General features: G+C 44.3%; 1 protein-coding gene across 4 annotated transcripts in view; it reads right to left on the bottom strand.

Annotated features, from left to right (window-relative positions):
* LOC141148562 (uncharacterized) overlaps nucleotides 1–18,707 on the bottom strand; it is a 168,022-nt gene that overhangs the window by 87,813 nt on the left and 61,502 nt on the right. For all 4 annotated transcript variants that reach the window (XM_073636115.1, XM_073636117.1, XM_073636118.1 and 1 more), the window contains exons 6-8: nucleotides 14,812–15,114; nucleotides 9,978–10,328; nucleotides 3,628–4,011 (exon numbers count right to left, since the gene is read on the bottom strand). In XM_073636115.1, the coding sequence (XP_073492216.1) occupies nucleotides 3,628–4,011; nucleotides 9,978–10,328; nucleotides 14,812–15,114 (1,038 nt within the window). The remainder of the gene's footprint in view (nucleotides 1–3,627; nucleotides 4,012–9,977; nucleotides 10,329–14,811; nucleotides 15,115–18,707) is intronic.

The following is an 18,707-nucleotide window of genomic DNA, read 5'->3' as shown; positions in this document are numbered from 1 at the left end:
TAATGGGGGGGTTAGTTTATCAGGGGGTCTGTACTAATGGAGGGGGGTTTGTCCTGAGGGGGGGTCTGTACTAATGGAGGGGGGTTTGTCCTGAGGGGGGGGTCTGTACTTATGGAGGGGGAGTCTGTACTAATGGAGGGGGGTCTGTACAAATGGAGAGGGGGTCTGTCCTGGGGGGTCTGTACTAATGGAGGGGGGGTCTGTACTAATGGAGGAGGGGGGGTCTGTACTAATGGAGGGGGGGTATGTACTAATGGGGGGGTCTGCCCTGGGGGGTCTGTACTAATGGAGGGGTGGTTTGTCCTGTGGGGGACTGTACTAATGGAGAGGGAGATCTGTCCTGGGGAGGTCTGTACTAATGGAGGGGGGGTTACCTGGGGGGGATCTGTACTGAGTAAGGTCTGTACTGAGGGAGGGGTTTATACTTAGTGCGGGTTCTGCACTGACGGAGGGGGGTCTATATGTAGTGGAGGGGGGTCTGTACTGAGGGGCAACTATAGTTAGTGGAAGGGGGGGTGACCCCAACCCTAGTGAAGCCAATGCAGCTGCGGGCTCTCCTTCCCCCCTCCCTCTCCTGCGTGCTGCTGTACTAGTGAGCGGTGCTTGCCAGCACAGCTGCCCACTATGTTTCTTCCCCCGCCTTCATATCAACCAGGGAGGAAACAGAATAGAAAAAGGAGCAGAGAAGAGGATTGTGGGACATATAGTCCCGAGGACTGGCAGCCCCACTGTAACATGGAAACTGAAGCCCACACAGCAGGCTCAGCTGAATGGAAAAGAGAGAGAGAGACAGGAGCCTGGGAAAGCTTTCAGGGAAGTACACCCAGGACTCCAGAGGGAGAGGGCAGTGCTGAGAGAACACCATCAGAGAGAGAACCCCGCTGCCCTGCGCCACCAGAGGGAAAGCCACACAGCCTAGCGCCATCCCTGGCAGAGAAAGGAATGGAGTCATTGCAGGAATACAGATCTGGGTGCTACCCAGCGGAGTCACCACGGGCAATTCAGAGTGAGCTGACTCCTGATCAGAGGAACCGTTGCTGTATCGCTGGGTCAGGTGAGAGGGCCGATCGGCCATTATGTACTAATGTCCATAGGAACTGCAGTCTCTGACCATCTCTTGTAACATGTCTGCAGTCTCTGACCATCTCCTGTAGTATGTCTGCAGTCTCTGACCATCTCTTGTACTATGTCTGCAGTCTCTGACCATCTCCTGTACTATGTCTGCAGTCTCTGACCATCTCCTGTACTATGTCTGCAGTCTCTGACCATCTCCTGTACTATGTCTGCAGTCTCTGACCATCTCCTGTACTATGTCTGCAGTCTCTGAGCATCTCCTGTACTATGTCTGCAGTCTCTGACCATCTCCTGTACTATGTCTGCAGTCTCTGACCATCTCCTGTACTATGTCTGCAGTCTCTGACCATCTCCTGTTCTATGATTGCAGTCTCTGACCATCTCCTGTTCTATGATTGCTTTCTCTGACCATCTCCTGTACTATGATTGCAGTCTCTGACCGTCTCCTGTACTATGTCTGCAGTCTCTGACCATCTCCTGTACTATGTCTGCAGTCTCTGGGCATCTCCTGTACTATGTCTGCAGTCTCTGATCATCTCCTGTACTATGTCTGAAGTCTCTGGGCATCTCCTGTACTATGTCTGCAGTCTCTGACCATCTCATGTACTATGTCTGCAGTCTCTGATCATCTCCTGTACTATGTCTGCAGTCTCTGACCATCTCCTGTTCGATGATTGCAGTCTCTGACTGTCTCTTGTATCATAACTACAGTCTCTGATCATCTCCTGTACTATGTCTGCAGTCTCTGATCATCTCCTGTACTATGTCTGCAGTCTCTGGGCATCTCCTGTACTATGTCTGAAGTCTCTGGGCATCTCCTGTACTATGTCTGCAGTCTCTGACCATCTCCTGTACTATGTCTGCAGTCTCTGGGCATCTCCTGTACTATGTCTGCAGTCTCTGACCATCTCCTGTACTATGTCTGCAGTCTCTGACCATCTCCTGTACTATGTCTGCAGTCTCTGACCATCTCCTGTACTATGTCTGCAGTCTCTGATCATCTCCTGTATTATGTCTACAGTCTCTGACCATCTCCTGTACCATGATTGCAGTCTCTGACCATCTCCTGTACTATGTCTGGGGGCTCTTTCTAACAGACTCTCTAACAGAAGCCCTCTCTGTGTGCATCAGAGAGACTCCCCTCCAGGTCTCATTAGTGTACGCTCTTCCTGTATTTTTTTTATTGTTAAAAGATCATGGGAGGATCCTAGGGTAACAAAGACTTCTTAGGGGAGCATCTCTGTGTTTGAGTCGTGGCCATAGAAACATTTGTAAAGGGGAGGAGTTGGTAAGATGACCACGCCCATGTGGGGGCGCCAGAAATATTTCTGCACCCGGGCGACGGTGACCCTAGGATCGGCCCTGACAACTAAAAAGACTAAATCTCCCTAACGGGGACACAGACCACAATTAAAAACCGATAGGGGTTCTAACTTCTCTCTAATCTATCCAAAACAAAAAAAAGTACTTTAACTCAGAAAACTCCCTTCTATTGCTCTCAACCTCCTCCAAATCTACAAACTCCTTTTTTTGGGCTGCTGTGATCTGACTTACTGCTAGATGGTGGTTATGTTCATTCTCCATGATCCCATTGTATTTAGTAATGTAGCCACACTCTCTTGCTCACTCCCAAGATGTACTGTGGACTATGTCTTAACAAAATGTTTTACTTTGGAGGAACCATTGAAATAACTTTCTGGTCACAGGGAGCCATTGCTAATAATTACTATATCCAGGGCCACTGCAAGAATTTTTGTCTACACAGGTGAAGGTGCATTTTTCTGCCCCCAACCGTATGCCTGCCAAACACGTAATGTGATGGGGCGTAGCGTGAAGAATGCCACACAGCATTGAAAATTTGAATTGTGCTGAGCTGCCACTAAATGACAGAGACAGAGAATGGGACTGAGGACACAGATTCCACTATCCCTTTCTTCCCAGCCTCAGTTGCACTGGGCAGTGAATGAACAGAAAGCTCTGTACAGAGGCTCCTGTTCGTTTAACAACTGAAGAGTAAACAGTTTATTAAGCTTTATTCATGAATAAACGCAGTGAGTGATGAGTACCGATCACGGTGTTGATTCACAAAAAGAAGAGGCCGGTAAATATTACATATTTACCATCCCCCTTCCCGCTTTTCCATCTTAAAAGCAGCAGCTGGTCAGTGAGAAGAATGTTCCTTACATTGGTCAGTGGGAAGAATTCCCCCTTACACATGGCTAAAATAATCATCGGTGTCAGAGTTTACTTATTTAAGAGACAAAAACTGCCCATTGCTCAAGAAACCTCTAGCAACCTCTGGAGGAACCCTATGGTTCCATGGAACTTTGGTTCCCCTGAGATACTGTAAGCCTGTGACTACCCATGCTTGTCTCAACCTCTCCCATCCCAACATATATAAAAACCAAGAGGAAACACTTAGGACGATACCAAGCTGCAAGCTAGGTCTACAGTAATGTGCTTACCCCCAGACTTACAAAATTTAGTATAAAAATAAGTAGGAGCAAAACAAACAATAAAAAAATAAAATAAATAAACAGTGGGAAATCTCACCAAAAATATTTTTGCAATGAAAGGTCTTTTCCTTGAATTTTTCACCAGAATCCTCAATCTTACAAGCTATGGTGACATTTAGGTGTTTAGTGATAGAAGGTGTGAAGGTCAGAGAGGAAGTGAAATCTAGTAGATCTTCTTTATCAGATTTTTCAGTTCTTTCTCTGTGAGCCACATATCCAGAATGCTGAAGACCACTTTTTGTTTCTTCCCCTGATGGGGTTTCTAATATATCATAACGAGTTCCATCTGCTTCTGTCACCCTCCATATGGCCTTGGTGTTCTCCGTACAGTATGAGGCACCACAGTACAAAGTGACTTTTTCCCCATTGTACCATGTCTGGGGACCGTATATGTTGTTAATACTGAAGGTCGGCATCTCTGCTGCAGTAATGGAAAAAAGTAAAAGTTAATTGTAATTCTAAATGAGAATACCACATTAATGTAATTATATACGTTCACAAGTTAATGTACAGTCAAAATTTTTATTGTTAGTTTTAGATAGAGTAGGGAGGGGAGAATATAAGAGAAGTACATTGTTGGAGTTTACATACACATGGAGAAAGTGTATATATATATATATATATACACACAATATAAATATTGTAAGTAAAATAAGCTTACACATATGTTTAGTTGCTTGCTAGTAGTTCAGCTTTAAGAGACCATTTGCACAAAATATAGTAGTTTGTGAGAAAAAAAGGACATCAAATTTATTTGGGTACAACGTCGCACGACCGCGCAATTGGGAGGTAAAATAACACAGTGCCATATCGCAAAAAATGGCCTGATCATGAAGGGGGGTAAATCTTTCAGAGGTCAAGTGGATAAAGTGATAATTAAGAAAGTAAACAAAAGTACAAAGTATTACCCTTCCCGGGTTTTGGATGGTTCTGGCCAGCAATATATTCCCCCAATCTGTTTACTGTTCTGAACATTTCCTTGCTTTCAGGACTGCCTGTGCCTCCCGCAGATGCCACTTCTGACTTTTTCTTAACCACTTGAGCATTTTGAACTTAAGAGATATGTCCTAAAATTATTCAAATACGTTTCTAGAATGCATTGCTTATGTCCAGTTCCTCTCCCCCTGCCGCTGCTCCTCCTACAGCTATTACCGGCTGTCAAAATGGCAACCAGGATTGCAGCCTCTAATGTGTAAAACAACAATTGCAAAACATCTGGGAGTAAATACAATGCAAAAAGTCAGGGAGTAAATACAATGTAGCGATATATTCTTTCCTTGTATTTACTAACTCATTCATATGTAAATCAAACAAGTGACTTTGATCTGCACATAACATCATTTTTTTTCAATAAAATGTATTTGACCCATTATAAACAATTAGTTGACCCTAATCAGTCGACAGTAATTAACTGCTTCCTCACCTTCCCTCTGTTGTTATTTTCCTGCTGACTTTTTTCTCAATGTCTTATTTATTAATTTTTTCTAACTTTTCTTTTTTTTTTACCATCATTACTTGTCTTTTTGCATTTTTTTTTGTTTTGTTTTTTCAGTGTCATATAAACAGAACATGCAAATAACTTTGTCAAGCTTTGTAGCAGAAACATTATTTTAGCATCATTTTAAATGGGACAAATTGTAGAATAAAATGTATACTACAGTGCCTTGCAATAGTATTCACCCCCTTGGCTTTTTACCTATTTTGTTACATTACAGCCTTTAGTTTAATGTTTTTTTAATCTGAATTATATGTGATGGATCAGAACACAATAGTTTAAGTTGGTGAAGCAAAATTAGAAAGATACATAAAACTATTTTTCAGAAATAAAAAACTGATAATTGGCATGTGTGTATGCATTCACCCCTTTTGTTATGAAGCCCATAAAAAGCTCTGGTGCGACCAATTACCTTCAGAAGTCACACAATTAGTGAAATGATGTCCACCTGTGTGCAATCTAAGTGTCACATGATCTGTCATTACATATACACACCTTTTTGAAAGGCCCCAGAGGCTGCAACACCTAAGCAAGAGGCACCACTTACCAAACACTGCAATGAAGACCAAGGAACTCTCCAAACAAGTAAGGGACAATGTTGTTGAGAAGTACAAGTCAGGGTTAGGTTATAGAAAAATATCCAAATCTTGGATGATCCCTAGGAGCACCATCAAATCTATCGTAACCAAATGGAAAGAACATGGCACAACAGCAAACCTGCCAAGAGGTGGTCGCACACCAAAACTCACAGACTGGGCAAGGAGGGAATTAATCAGAGAGGCAGTACAGAGACCTAAGGTAACTCTGGAGGAGCTGCAGAGTTCCACAGCAGAGACTGGAGTATCTGTACATAGGACGACAATAAGCCGTACGCTCCATAGAGTTGGGCTTTATGGCAGAGTGGCCAGAAGAAAGTCATTACTCCCAGCAAAAAACAAAATGGCACGTTTTGAGTTTGCGAAAAGGCATGTGGGAGACTCCCAAATTGTATGGAGGAAGGTGCTCTGGTCTGATGAGACTAAAACTTAACTTTTTGGCCATCAAAAAAAATGCTATGTCTGGCACAAACCCAACACATCACATCACCCAAAGAGCACCATCCCCACTGTGAAACATGGTGGTGGTAGCATTATGCTGTGGGAATGTTATTCAGCAGTCGGGACTGGGAAACTGGTCAGAGTTGAGGGAAAGATGGATGGTAATAAATACAGGGATATCCTTGAGTAAAACCTGTACCACTCTGTGTGTGATTTGAGGCTAGGACGGAGGTTCACCTTCCAGCAGGACAATGACCCCAAACACACTGCTAAAGCAACACTTGAGTGGTTTAAGGGGAAACATGTAAATGTGATGGAATGGCCTAGTCAAAGCCCAGACCTCAATCCAATAGAAAATCTGTAGTCAGACTTAAAGATTGCTGTTCACAAGCGCAAACCATCCAACTTGAAGGAGCTGGAGCAGTTTTGCAAGGAGGAATGGTCAAAAATTCCAGTGGTAAGATGTGGCAAGCTCATAGAGACTTATCCAAAGCGACTTGGAGCTGTGATAGCCGCAAAAGGTGGCTCTACAAGGTACTTTATTGGGGTGAATAGTTACGCACATTGACTTTTTCTATTATTTTGTCCTATTTGTTGTTTGCTTCACAATAAAAAAAAAACATCTTCAAAGTTGTGGGCATGTTCTGTAAATTAAATGATGCAAATCCTCCAACAATCCATGTTAATTCCAGGTTGTGAGGCAACAAAACACGAAAAATGCCAATGGGGGTGAATACTTTAGCAAGGCACTGTATTATGTACAGCACTGAATACAATAGAAAAAAACTTTTTTTTTAAATCAATTCTCACCATTTTTTCATGTGCTTTGTTTGTTATTTCTTTCAACATCACAGAAACAGAACTCATGTATAAGCTTTGTTTGCCTTCCAAAAAGAATGCATGTATTATTTTTGTTATCTTAACTTCTTGGCACTGGCCGCACGAAAATATGTGGCCTCTTGGCGGGTGGGCCTTGACGCCGAGCGGCCGCATATTTGCATGCATTTGTGCAAATACACACAGAGGCACAGAGTGCGCGCCTAACCCAGTTACCGGCGGCTAACAGAAAGCTCCCGATCCCAAGCAGCCAATCACGGCAGTCACATGATCATAAAACCCGCCCCGCCTCTCAGCATCCTAAACCTCTTAAAGGGCTGGGCTTCAAGGGGTAAAAAAATACTCAGGTTTGACCTATGTTTTTTTTTCTTTACCTCTTACCTGTGACCCTGGGTTCTCTTCAAAATACATACTCACCTGTACAGCAAATACAGTGTTGTTCCACTGCAACCTGCTGTTCAGGCAGCAATCATCAGGTCCCACACTGCTATCTTATTTAGCTTCAGCTGGCTGCCTCTTCAAGTTTCAGGCAGTTAGCTATCAATGATGCACCAGGTCCATCTTCCCGCCTGCCCCGGCCTCTCTGTGTAAACGATCCTGCAACCCCCTGGAAAATGTGATGTAAGTATCCCAGGACACTGCAGGACCAGGAACATGTCATTTTGGTCTAGGGGTTAGGGATGGGCCAAAATGTTCTAACCCAAACGGCGAACCCCATTGAAGTCCATGGGAGCCAAGCAGGAAAACCATGTACCATAGACGGGTGGCACCGCCCCTTGCTCTATATAAGAACTGTTAAAGCGCAGAGTGTGCAGACGGCAGGAGGCAGAGCATTTTTTTTCCTATTTTTTGGTGTCGTGATTGACGATGGATTTACATCGAGGGACACTATTTTATTAATATTCATTTTTTAATAAATGACTTCTCAAAAAAACCTGTTTCCTGTGGTTCTTACCTTTTGACACTTTTTTGGTGAATGGGTAGGGGTAAAAATTACCCGATACCCATTCACATGGGGGGGGTGGGATCTGGGGGCTCCCTTGTCAAAGGGGGCTTTCAGATTCCTATAAGCCCCCCATCCACAGACCCCGACAACCACAGCCCAGGGTTTTTGTATAGAGGCCCTTGTCCGCATCAACAAATCACCCACCCCCCATGTTGAGGGCATGTGGCCTGGTATGGTTCGGGGGGGGGGGCGCTCGCTCGTCCCCTCCCCTTTCCTGACCTGCCAGGCTGCATGCTCTGATAAGGGTCTGGTATGGATTTTGGGGGGACCCCATGCTGTTTTTTTAAAAATGTTGGCGTGGGGTTCCCCTTCAAATCCATACCAGACCTGAAGGGCTTGGTATGGACTGGGGGGGGACCCCATGCCGTTTCTTTCTTTCTTTTTTTTTTACCAGCACTTTTTTATTTTATTTATTCAGCTGTCAGCGGGGAAACCCATTGACAGCTGATGACTCATCGGGTGTTAAGGACGCCGCGGCTGGCTTCCCAGCCTCGCTCCTTAACAACCAGCTTACACTGCACCCTGATTGGGCAAAGCTTTACCCAATCAGGGCGCAGAATGCACTGTGCAGCTCTCAATGCATTGCAGGTTGTTCGTCGGGGGGAACACCCAGTGAACATCCTGCAAATTCGGCTGTTCGGCGAACGGCTTGCCCATCCATAGCGGGGGGTGAAAGTAAAAAATAATAAACAAAACTTTAAAAAAAAAAACACAATTCTGTTTGGGAAGGGGGTGTGAAAGCAGAACTAACTCCCTTTTGGGAGTTACGTTCTGCTTTAAAGCGGAGTTCCACCCAAAAATGAAACTTCTGCTTTAAGGGAGGTGACCCCCTGACATGCCACATTTGGCATGTCATTTTTTTGGGGGGGGAGCTGGGACCCTCTTTTCCGACTTCCTCCCAGTGCACAGCGGCACCGGAAGGGAGATCACCTTTCCCCCCTCCCTCTGGGCAATCATGTGGGACACGTCACAGGTCCCAGATGATTGCCCGGCCAGTCACGGCGCATGGTGCGGCTCGCGCATGCACAGCGGGTGGCCGGCTGTGGAGCCAGACACCCACACTTACAATGCTGGCGCCGCAGATAGGAGGGGGAGACGAGCGGGGCTTCGCTCCCCTGCATCGCTGGACCCTGGGACAGGTAAGTGTCCGATTATTAAAAGTCAGCAGCTGCAGTATTTGTAGCTGCTAACTTTTATTTATTTTTTTTAGCAGAACTCCGCTTTAGGTAATGACAAAGATATCACTAAATAAACAGGCCGCATAGTATAAATGCTCTGATCTATGAATGGAGGAGGTGGCTCTTGTAATCATCTGTCAGTCTTCCCTTTATGTTTCATTCATTTTACTGTAGTCATAGAAGCTGTGTTATGTCCTCAATGAATGGAAGATCTGGGTGGAAAGGGTGGGCATAGTCAGGCTCTCTTGATGAGTGCAAATGACAACCGGAAGATCGTGGTGGCGGAGGTGGTGGCGGAGCATCATTGGAGAAGGGTCTCAAGGAAACCAGGAGCCAGCAGCACGAGGGGCACTGCACATTAATGCCCCGCACACACGGTTGGAATTTCCGACGACAAATGTTGTCTGGAATTCCGACCGTGTGTAGGCTCCATCGGACATTTGTTGTCAGAATTTCCGACAACAAAAATTTGAGAGCTGGATCTCAAATTTTCAGACAACAAAATCCGTTGTCGTAAATTCCGATCGTGTGTACACAATTCCACGCATGCTCGGAATCAAGCAGAAGAGCCGCACTGGCGATTAAACTTAATTTTTCTCGGCTCGACGTACGTCTTGTACGTCACCACGCTCTTGGTGATCGGAATTTCCGACAACATTTGTTGTGACCGTGTGTATGCAAGACAAGTTTGAGCCAACATCTGTCGGTAATAAATCCAGGATTTTGTTGTTGGAATGTCCGATCGTCTGTACGCGGCATAATAGTAAGTCATGTTCTTAGACTTTGTACACTTAGGCCTAAAGCTTTATGAAAGGTGCAATAAAGTAAGGTTACCTGCGTCTTTATATTGTAAAATAGTGTTTTGGAGGGGTGTACCAAGACTGGGATGTTCCACTCTGCAGATAAATTCAATTCCCTTCTCTGACAGATCAGACCTCTTGTAGGATAAATCTGCTGTAGAAGAAAAGGTTCCGTTCTCTGTCCTGTATGATGAGATTTCTGGAATATTGTATTTTTCAGAACTGGTGATTTCCACTAATTGCTGACGGCCTGTCTTCTTCTCAAACCATTTCACAACCAGAGCGTCCGGAAAGTAGTCTGACACCCGGCACTGTAAGAGAACCTCGTCACCTTGGAAGACGCTCTCTATGGGGGTGGCCTGAAGCTTTGGGTGCCAGGGAAGATCTATTAATGGGAATAAAGTGGAGACACATCAGAAGAATTCATGTGCAGAAAATTGTCTGTGAAGCCCTACCAACCTATCAAATTTTTGTACTTTCATATTTCATGGCAGGATACATTGTGATACAATTTGAATTTATTCAAGTTTTTTACACAACTCATTGTCACTTACCAACTTATTACATCACATATCATCAAAGTACAGGGAAATATTTTCTCTGCACATCTAAGAATTTTTTTTTGTTTTTATTTTACCATCACCACGTCCATAGATACATAGGTTGGGCTCACACCTAATATCGATGTGGCTCCCAGCAGGGGTCCTCTGCGTCCCCTTTCACTGTTTCAGGTCCGATCTCAGCCCAAATTTTTGACTGAATTTGGACACTGAAGAGGATCAAAAGGCGCACAGGGCTCCTGTGCAAGTTCGCACCGGAGCCGCATCAGAGATATGTGAACTGGCTCCATAGAATTTCATTCAATATCTCCTGCTATTGCGAACTGGATGCGGAGAACCCGCATCCAATTCGCAATAGTGTGAACCCAGCCTAAGGGTCTGGTTTTGTATATATGCTGGTTGGCTTTTTTATGGATATGTTTTAATATTGGTAATTTATTATAGTACTGGGACTGAGCCCAGTGCTCATTTTAAAGGCTTATATGCAAGTTATTGTCATAAAAAGTGTTTGGGGACCCGGGTCCTGCCCCAGGGGACATGGATCAATGCAAAAATGGCTGTTTTTTCAGGAGCAGTGATTTTAATAATGCTTAAAATGAAACAATAAAAATGAAATATTCCTTTAAATATCTTGCCTGGGGGGTCTCCTTAGGCTCGGTTCACACGGGGGCGACTTGTCAGGCGACCTAGCCGCCTGACAAGTCGCCTCCCGTTCTGTACAATGGAACCGTTCTAATCGCAGCGACGCAAGTCGCTCCGACTTAGAAGAAAGGTTACTGTACTACTTTGGGGGCGACTTGCATAGACTTCTATACAGAAGTCGTCTTGCAAGTCGCCCCGGCAGTCGTGTGCAGGTCGCCTCGGTTAGGCGACCTGCAAGTCGTGCCGCCTCTGGTGTGAACTGAGGCTTAGTCTGCCTTTTTTAAAACTTTTTTTTGCATTGATACATCCCCTGGGGCAGGACCCAGGTCCCCAAACACTTTTTATGGCAATAACTTGCATATAAGCCTTTAAAATTAGCACTTTTGGTTTTTCACGTTCGTGACTCATAGGGGTTGATTTACTAAAGGCAAATAGACTGTGCATTTGCAAAGTGCAGTTGCCCTCTGCAAGTGCAGTTGCTCCAGAGCTTAGTAAATGAGGTAAGGCTTCACTTTGCAAAGAGTACCCAATCACATGCAAGGAAAATAAAATGCATTTTTGCTTGAACATGATTGGATGATGGACGTCAGCAGAGCTTCTGCTCATTTACTAAGATCTGGAGCAAGTGCACTTGCAGAGTCTTTTTGCCTTCAGTAAATCAACCCCATAGACTTTAACAGTGTTCACGTGTTCAAACAAATTTTTAGCCTGTTTGCATGGGGGTGTTCGGCTCATCCCTACTTAGTACATGTGAGCGCATGTATTTTTCAATAAAAGGTACCCAGCGGTATTTTACCAGTGTTTTCCTTGCATCTACATTATTGGAAATGTGTTTTTTGAAGTTATGTTATAGCAAGTTTTTGTCTATTGTGTATATACATTTTTTATATACACATTTATTGAGTTATTTGCTGTGTGCGTGTGCATAATATTTATTATTTTCATATTTGAATTGTTTGTTAAAGTTATTGTTGGGAAATGTAGATTGTCTAGGGATATTTTTAGACCCTCGATAAGTCTGCATAAGATGTACCTTACAATCCCCACAGGCCTTTGAGATTAGCCCATTGAGACAATGATAAAAAACTCTAAAAGTCTCGCCGAGCAAATCTAATCTCTATTCTTTGGTGTGAATATTTAAAGGGGGCTTTCAGAAATTACCGCCCCTTGACCGCGTCATACAAATTATCCAATAAAATACAGAAACAATTTATGACAAAAGTGAAACTAATTATTTTTAAGATATCACGTGCTTTACAGGAAACGAAACACAAAAGATAACAGGGATGTGAGAAACGAAACTAGATTACATTACACTCCTAGTAATATGTAAAATAAAATACAGGGAAAAACACAAAATGGAAACTAAATTATAAGATGGAGGTGGTTAAGCTAAATTTCCCTTCAGTTATATTATAGTATCTTTTTTTGTTTTTTTTTAATAACAAACATGTTATACTTACCTTCTCTGTGTAATGGTTTTGCACAAAGCAGCCCAGATCCTCCTCTTCTCGGGTCCCCCATCAGCGCTCCTGGCCCCTCCCTTCCTGCCAAGTGCTCCTGAGCTGTGGCTCTAAGTGTCCATTCACACACAAAGCTGTGGTTTGGCCCGTCCCCACTCTCCCCTCATTGGCTCACTGGCTGTGATTGATCTGCTGCCTCAGCCAATGAGAAGTGAGAGTCCCCGGAGAGCTGAGGCTCTCATGCACATCGCTGGATCAAGATGGGGGCTCAGGTAAGTAATAGGGGGGCTGCTGCACATAGAATGCATGAAGGTAAAAAAACCTTGAGCCTTTAGAACTACTTTAAAGGGGTTGTAAAGGCTTGTGTTTTTTCACCTTAATGCATCCTATGCATTAAGGTGAAAAAACACCTTGCAGTCACCGGCCCCCTAGCCCCCCCCCCGTTTTACTTACCTGAGCCCCGAATTTCCGTTGGCGCGTCCCCACTGTCCCTCTCTCCACGGGTTCCCAGCTCTTGATTGGATAGATTGATAGCAGCGCAGCCATTGGCTCCCGCTGCTGTCAATCAAATCCACTGGCGCAGGTGCCGGGGGGCAGGGCAGAGTCCTGCATACGGCCTCTATGGACGCCGAATGCTGGACTCGGGAGCGCGCCCGCAAGGAAACCCCCTCGGGAGAGTACTTCTCCAAGGTGGGGAGGAGCCGCGAGAGCCGTTGGGGAACCCCAGAAGAGCAGGTTTGGGGCCACACTGTGCAAAACGAGCTGTACAGTGGAGGTAAGTATGATATGTTTGTTATTTAAAAAAAATAAAAAAAGGATCCTTTAGTATCACTTTAATGACATTTATTATATTTTAGACGTACATTTATTAGGCACTTCCTTACTTTTAGAACTTTTCACAGACACTGTCAGTTGTCCTTGAATAGACATAGTGACAGGGGCTCTAAATAGTTTTCCTAACTTCCGATACTAATACAGAAATATGATCAACAAAAATGCCTCTAAAAAAAACTGTTAAAAAATAATTCCATGCTTGGTATTGGCAGTGGAGTCCTACCCTTGCTTCACATTTAAGCGCTACATTTTTGGTACCCATTCTTATTGCACTTATCTAATTTTCTGTGTTAGCTGCTATTTTTTAGGCAGCGCAGAATTATTTGTTACATTCTTCTTGCTTTGTTTATACCATACATGGTTGATGCCCCTGGAATCTGGAAATCTTTGTATAGACACTGTTATGCCCCGTACACACGGTCGGATTTTCTGACGGAAAATATGTGATAGGACCTTGTTGTCGGAAATTCCGACCGTGTGTGGGCTCCATCACACATTTTCCATCGGATTTTCCGACCCACAAAGTTTGAGAGCAGGATATAAAATTTTCTGACAACAAAATCCGTTGTCGCAAATTCCGATCCTGTGTACACAAATCCGACGGACAAAGTGCCACGCATGCTCAGAATAAATAAAGGGAAGAAAGCTATTGGCCACTGCCCTGTTTATAGTCCCGACGTACGTGTTTTACGTCACCGCGTTTAGAACGATCGGATTTTCCAACAACTTTGTGTGACCGTGTGTATGCAAGACAAGTTTGAGCCAACATCCGTCGGAAAAAATCCATGGATTTTGTTGTCGGAATGTCCGAACAAAGTCCGACCGTGTGTACAGGGCATTACTCCACTGATGCTCCACTACTTTCTGTGTCCCGTGATGAGCAGCCGGCCTGATACATTCTAAACGCTGGAGGTCGGCTGCTCAACACTGGTGTCTTTCAAAGAATACTTTGCATTTTCTGAATGTAAGAAAAGTATTCTCTGATTGGATGAGGTGGAGTGCTTGACATTACCAGCCCGGCCTTCCACCTCAGAAAACACTTTGCATTGCATTTTCTGAATGGCGCCTGTGCTGATTGGCTGACTTCCTGTGTTCACGGTGCAGCGGGGCAGTCGCATGGCATGGGACCCGGGAGCAAGTGAAGATCACTGAAGTGTACTACAGTGGTTATCAGCTTTCAGGGTCATTGGCCAGGTATGTCATATACACCTTGTAGTTACATTAGTCCAAACTGGACCAGTGTTACTAAAAATATACCATACCTGGAATTCTTCTCCAAAGCAGTTAACAGGAAAGCATCACATGAAACTTGTGGCTATACGGTAATAAGAAGGTGGTAGCTCTGATATTCCTTGTCCTAATTCCTTACCTCTTACAGACAGTTCCCGGAATTCTGGGCCCTCCATAGATTCATGTTTCCATGTCACCATGACTTTAAATTTGGGATCTTTGAATAACTCCCCAGGCACTGTACATTTACTCTCCAGATTAAATTTGTTGCCATTATTGCTCATATTTTCCTTGGATTGGATCTTTTCTTGAGATTTTGCACTTTTAGAGGTCCAGCTGATCTCCATCTTTTCTGGATAAAAACTTTGCAACGTAGCTGACAGCTCTACTTCTCCCTGGGGAGAAAGTGTTGACTTTACCGGCTCATTGAACTTGGGTTTGGCTGTAGAACAAAGTAATGAGTTTAGTTCAACTCAAGATGACAAAAAGAAGCAACACTTGTAACGTCCCCAGGACATGGTGTAGGGAAGATTACTGCCCAGGAGAACCAATTTTTAAGGTGATCAATATCTAGTGAACTAGTAAATACTAATGCCTAGTACACTTGATCAGAAAATCGGACCAAAAAATACAGTTTTTGAAGCGATTGTATGATAATCTGATCATTAGTACACAGCTTTCAAGAGCCGATCATGACAGTTCATGCAAAATTATCCGAAGGGACCAACACAAAAATTTTTGTCGTATGATGCTAGAACGTATGATTTTTGTATAACCAGTACAGTATTCGTCCAAAAAAAATCCGAAGTAGACATGTGCGGTTCGTTCTTGTTTTTTGTTTTTCGGAAATTCGGATGTATCCGAATCTCCGAATTACAATAGTAAAGAATTTGAATTTAAACGAATCCAAAATAACGAATCAAAATTTTGGACGAAATTCAAATTATTATTATTATACAGGATTTATATAGCACCAACAGTTTGTGCAGCGCTTTACAACATGAGGGCAGACAGTACAGTTACAATGCAATTCAATACAGGAGGAATCAGAGAGCCCTGCCCGTTAGAGCTTACAATCTAGGAAAATTCTAATAGTTTTCTAAATGAATTTGAATGGTTTTCAAATCAAATTCAAATTTCCTAAGAGAATAAAATAGAATAGAAAATAAAGGAATAGAATAGAAAATAATATAACAGAATAGAATAGAAAATAAAAGAATATACTAGAGTAAAACAGAAGAAAATACAAAATAAAAGAATAGAAAAAAAAAATAGAATAGAAAAAAGGGACAGGATAAAAAAAATAAAAGAATAGAGTAATGGAGATGAAAATAAAAGAACACAATAAAATAACACAATAGAAAATAAAGGAATAGAATAAAATAGAAAGATTATAAACATCTTCTGAAATTCAAATTTCGAATAGAATACATTCGAATTTGAATAGAATAAAAAAGAATAGAATATAAAATAAAAGAATAGAATAGAAAAGAATAGAATAAACAATAGAAAAGAATAGAATATTATAGAAAGAATATAACAATATAACCGTTTTCCAAAATTCGGATTTCGAATAGAATAAATTTGAATTTTAATAGAATAGAAAAGAATAGACTGGAAAATAAAAAAAATTAAAATAATATCATAAAATCCATTTTAGTTAGAAACTGGTGAAAATATATTTATCAAGGAATTGTCTTTATTGATCCACAGAAACTGAGAAGTTAAAATGTATATAAAGTCAAAAAAATTTTGCCATTTTAAATAGAATATGGATGGGTTAAAACAGCAGTAATTTTTAATTTTTTTTGCCATCTTTTTTTTCATTTGGAAGATTTGCCTTCACTTCAGGTTCTATGGACAAGCATGGGGAGGTTCCCTCTAAGACAGTTGTCACTCCGAAAAGTGCCCCCAATTTAATATTTTCCTTCTAATCTCCAACTCAAAATTTAGTTTTTTCCCCCACTGACAATGGTCATCATTAGTGAATTACCCCAGCGGTAACACAAACAGCAATAAAAGCCTGACGAATCTAAAGCTTCTGCACTTGTAGGCTGGTGCAATCTACTTTCTCCACTGCAGGTGACACTCTTCCACAGCAGCAATGCCGTTGGAGAGGAAGTCAAGAGGAACAAGGTTCCTCTATGGCGGGGGTCGGCAATCTGTCGATCGCAGGCTACCTGACGACCACCCACAGGTGACGGGTAGACCGCAAAGACGTCCCGCTGTTGCCGAGTCCACTGACTCGGTCCTTGCTCTAGAGCGGCGCATGCACACGCTCACCCAATTTCAGGCTGCAGAAGAAGTCCCCGCCCCTTGCATACATGTGGCTGCGGGGCGGGGAAAGCGATCCAAGGGAAGTTGAGAGAGGCGGCAGGGATCAGGGCCACTGCACCTTCCCTGCACCTCTCTGCATATAAAACTTCTTAAAACTCCAGCCCTCCTGCCACTCCAGCCCTACTGACACCCCAATACCATACTCTCCAGACACCCCAGCCCTCCTGATCCCCCCCAATATCATACCCCCTCTGACATCCCAGCCCGCCTGATAACCCCCAATACCATACTCTCCTGAAACCCCAGCTCTCCTGATGCCCCCCAATACCATACTCTACTGACACCCCAGCCCTCTTGATCCCCCCCAATACCATACCCCCCTGAAACCCCAGCCCTCCTGATCCCCCCAATATTATACCCCCCTGACACCCCAGCCCGCCTGATAACCTCCAATACCATACTCTCCTGAAACCCCAGCTCTCCTGATCCTCCCCAATATCATACCCTCCTGACACCCCAGCCAACCTGATAACCCCCAATACCATACCCTCCTGAAACCCCAGCTCTCCTGATCCCCCCCAATACCATACTCTACTGACACCCCAGCCCTCCTTATCCCCCCCAATACCATACCCTCCTGCCACCCCAGCCCTCCTGATCCCCCCCAATACCAAACCCTCCTGACACCCCAGCCCTCCTGTTCCCCCCAATAACATACCCCCCTGACACCACAGCCCTCCTGACCCCCCCAAAACCATATCCTCCTGACACCCCAGCCCTTCTGACCCCCCAATACCATACCCTCCAGGCACCCCAGCCCTCCTGATCCCCCCAATACCGTATCATCCTGACACCCCAGCCCTCCTGATACCCCCCAATACCATACCCTCCAGACACCTCAGCACTCCTGATGCCCCCCAATACCATATCATCCTGACACCCCAGCCCTCCTGATACCTCCCCAATACCATACCTTCCTGACACCCCAGCCCTCCTGACCCCACCAATACCATACCCTCTTGTCCCCCCATCCCTCCTGACCCCACCAATACCATACCCTCCGGACACCCCAGCCCTCCTGACCCCACCAATGCCATGCCCTCCTGACACCCCAGTCCTTCTGTTCCCCCAGTAACATACCCACCTGACTTCCCAGCCCTCCTGATCCCCCCAATATCATACACTCCTGTCCCCCCAGTGCAATGCCCTCTTAAGACCCAAGACCTCCTGATCCCCCTATACTGTGCCCTCCATATCTCCCAGTACCATACTCTCCTGACCCCCTCCCTCCAGTACCTTCCCCCCTGACCCTCTATACCTTGCTCTCCTGATCTCCCTGTACCATGCCCTCCTGACTCCCACCATACATACATTCATACTGTCCGCCGCCCTACATCCTACCGACCTCTGAACGCTGCCCTACCTCCTACTGACCTCTGTAATCCGCCCTACCTACTACCGACCTCTGTACACCGCCCTACATGCTACTGACCTCTGTACATTGCCCTACATGCTACTGACCTCTGTACACTGCCCTACATGCTACTGACCTCTGTACACTGCCCTACATGCTACTGACCTCTGTACACTGCCCTACATGCTACTGACCTCTGTACACTGCTCTACATGCTACTGACCTCTGTACACTGCTCTACATACTACTGACCTCTGTACACTGCTCTACATACTATTGACCTCTGTACACTGCTCTACATACTACTGACCTCTGTACACTGCTCTATATACTACTGACCTCTG

This window comes from Aquarana catesbeiana, linkage group LG06, assembly GCF_042186555.1.
Source record: "Aquarana catesbeiana isolate 2022-GZ linkage group LG06, ASM4218655v1, whole genome shotgun sequence".
NCBI classification, from domain to species: Eukaryota; Metazoa; Chordata; class Amphibia; order Anura; family Ranidae; genus Aquarana; species Aquarana catesbeiana.
This window is presented reverse-complemented; position numbering and strand designations above follow the sequence as displayed.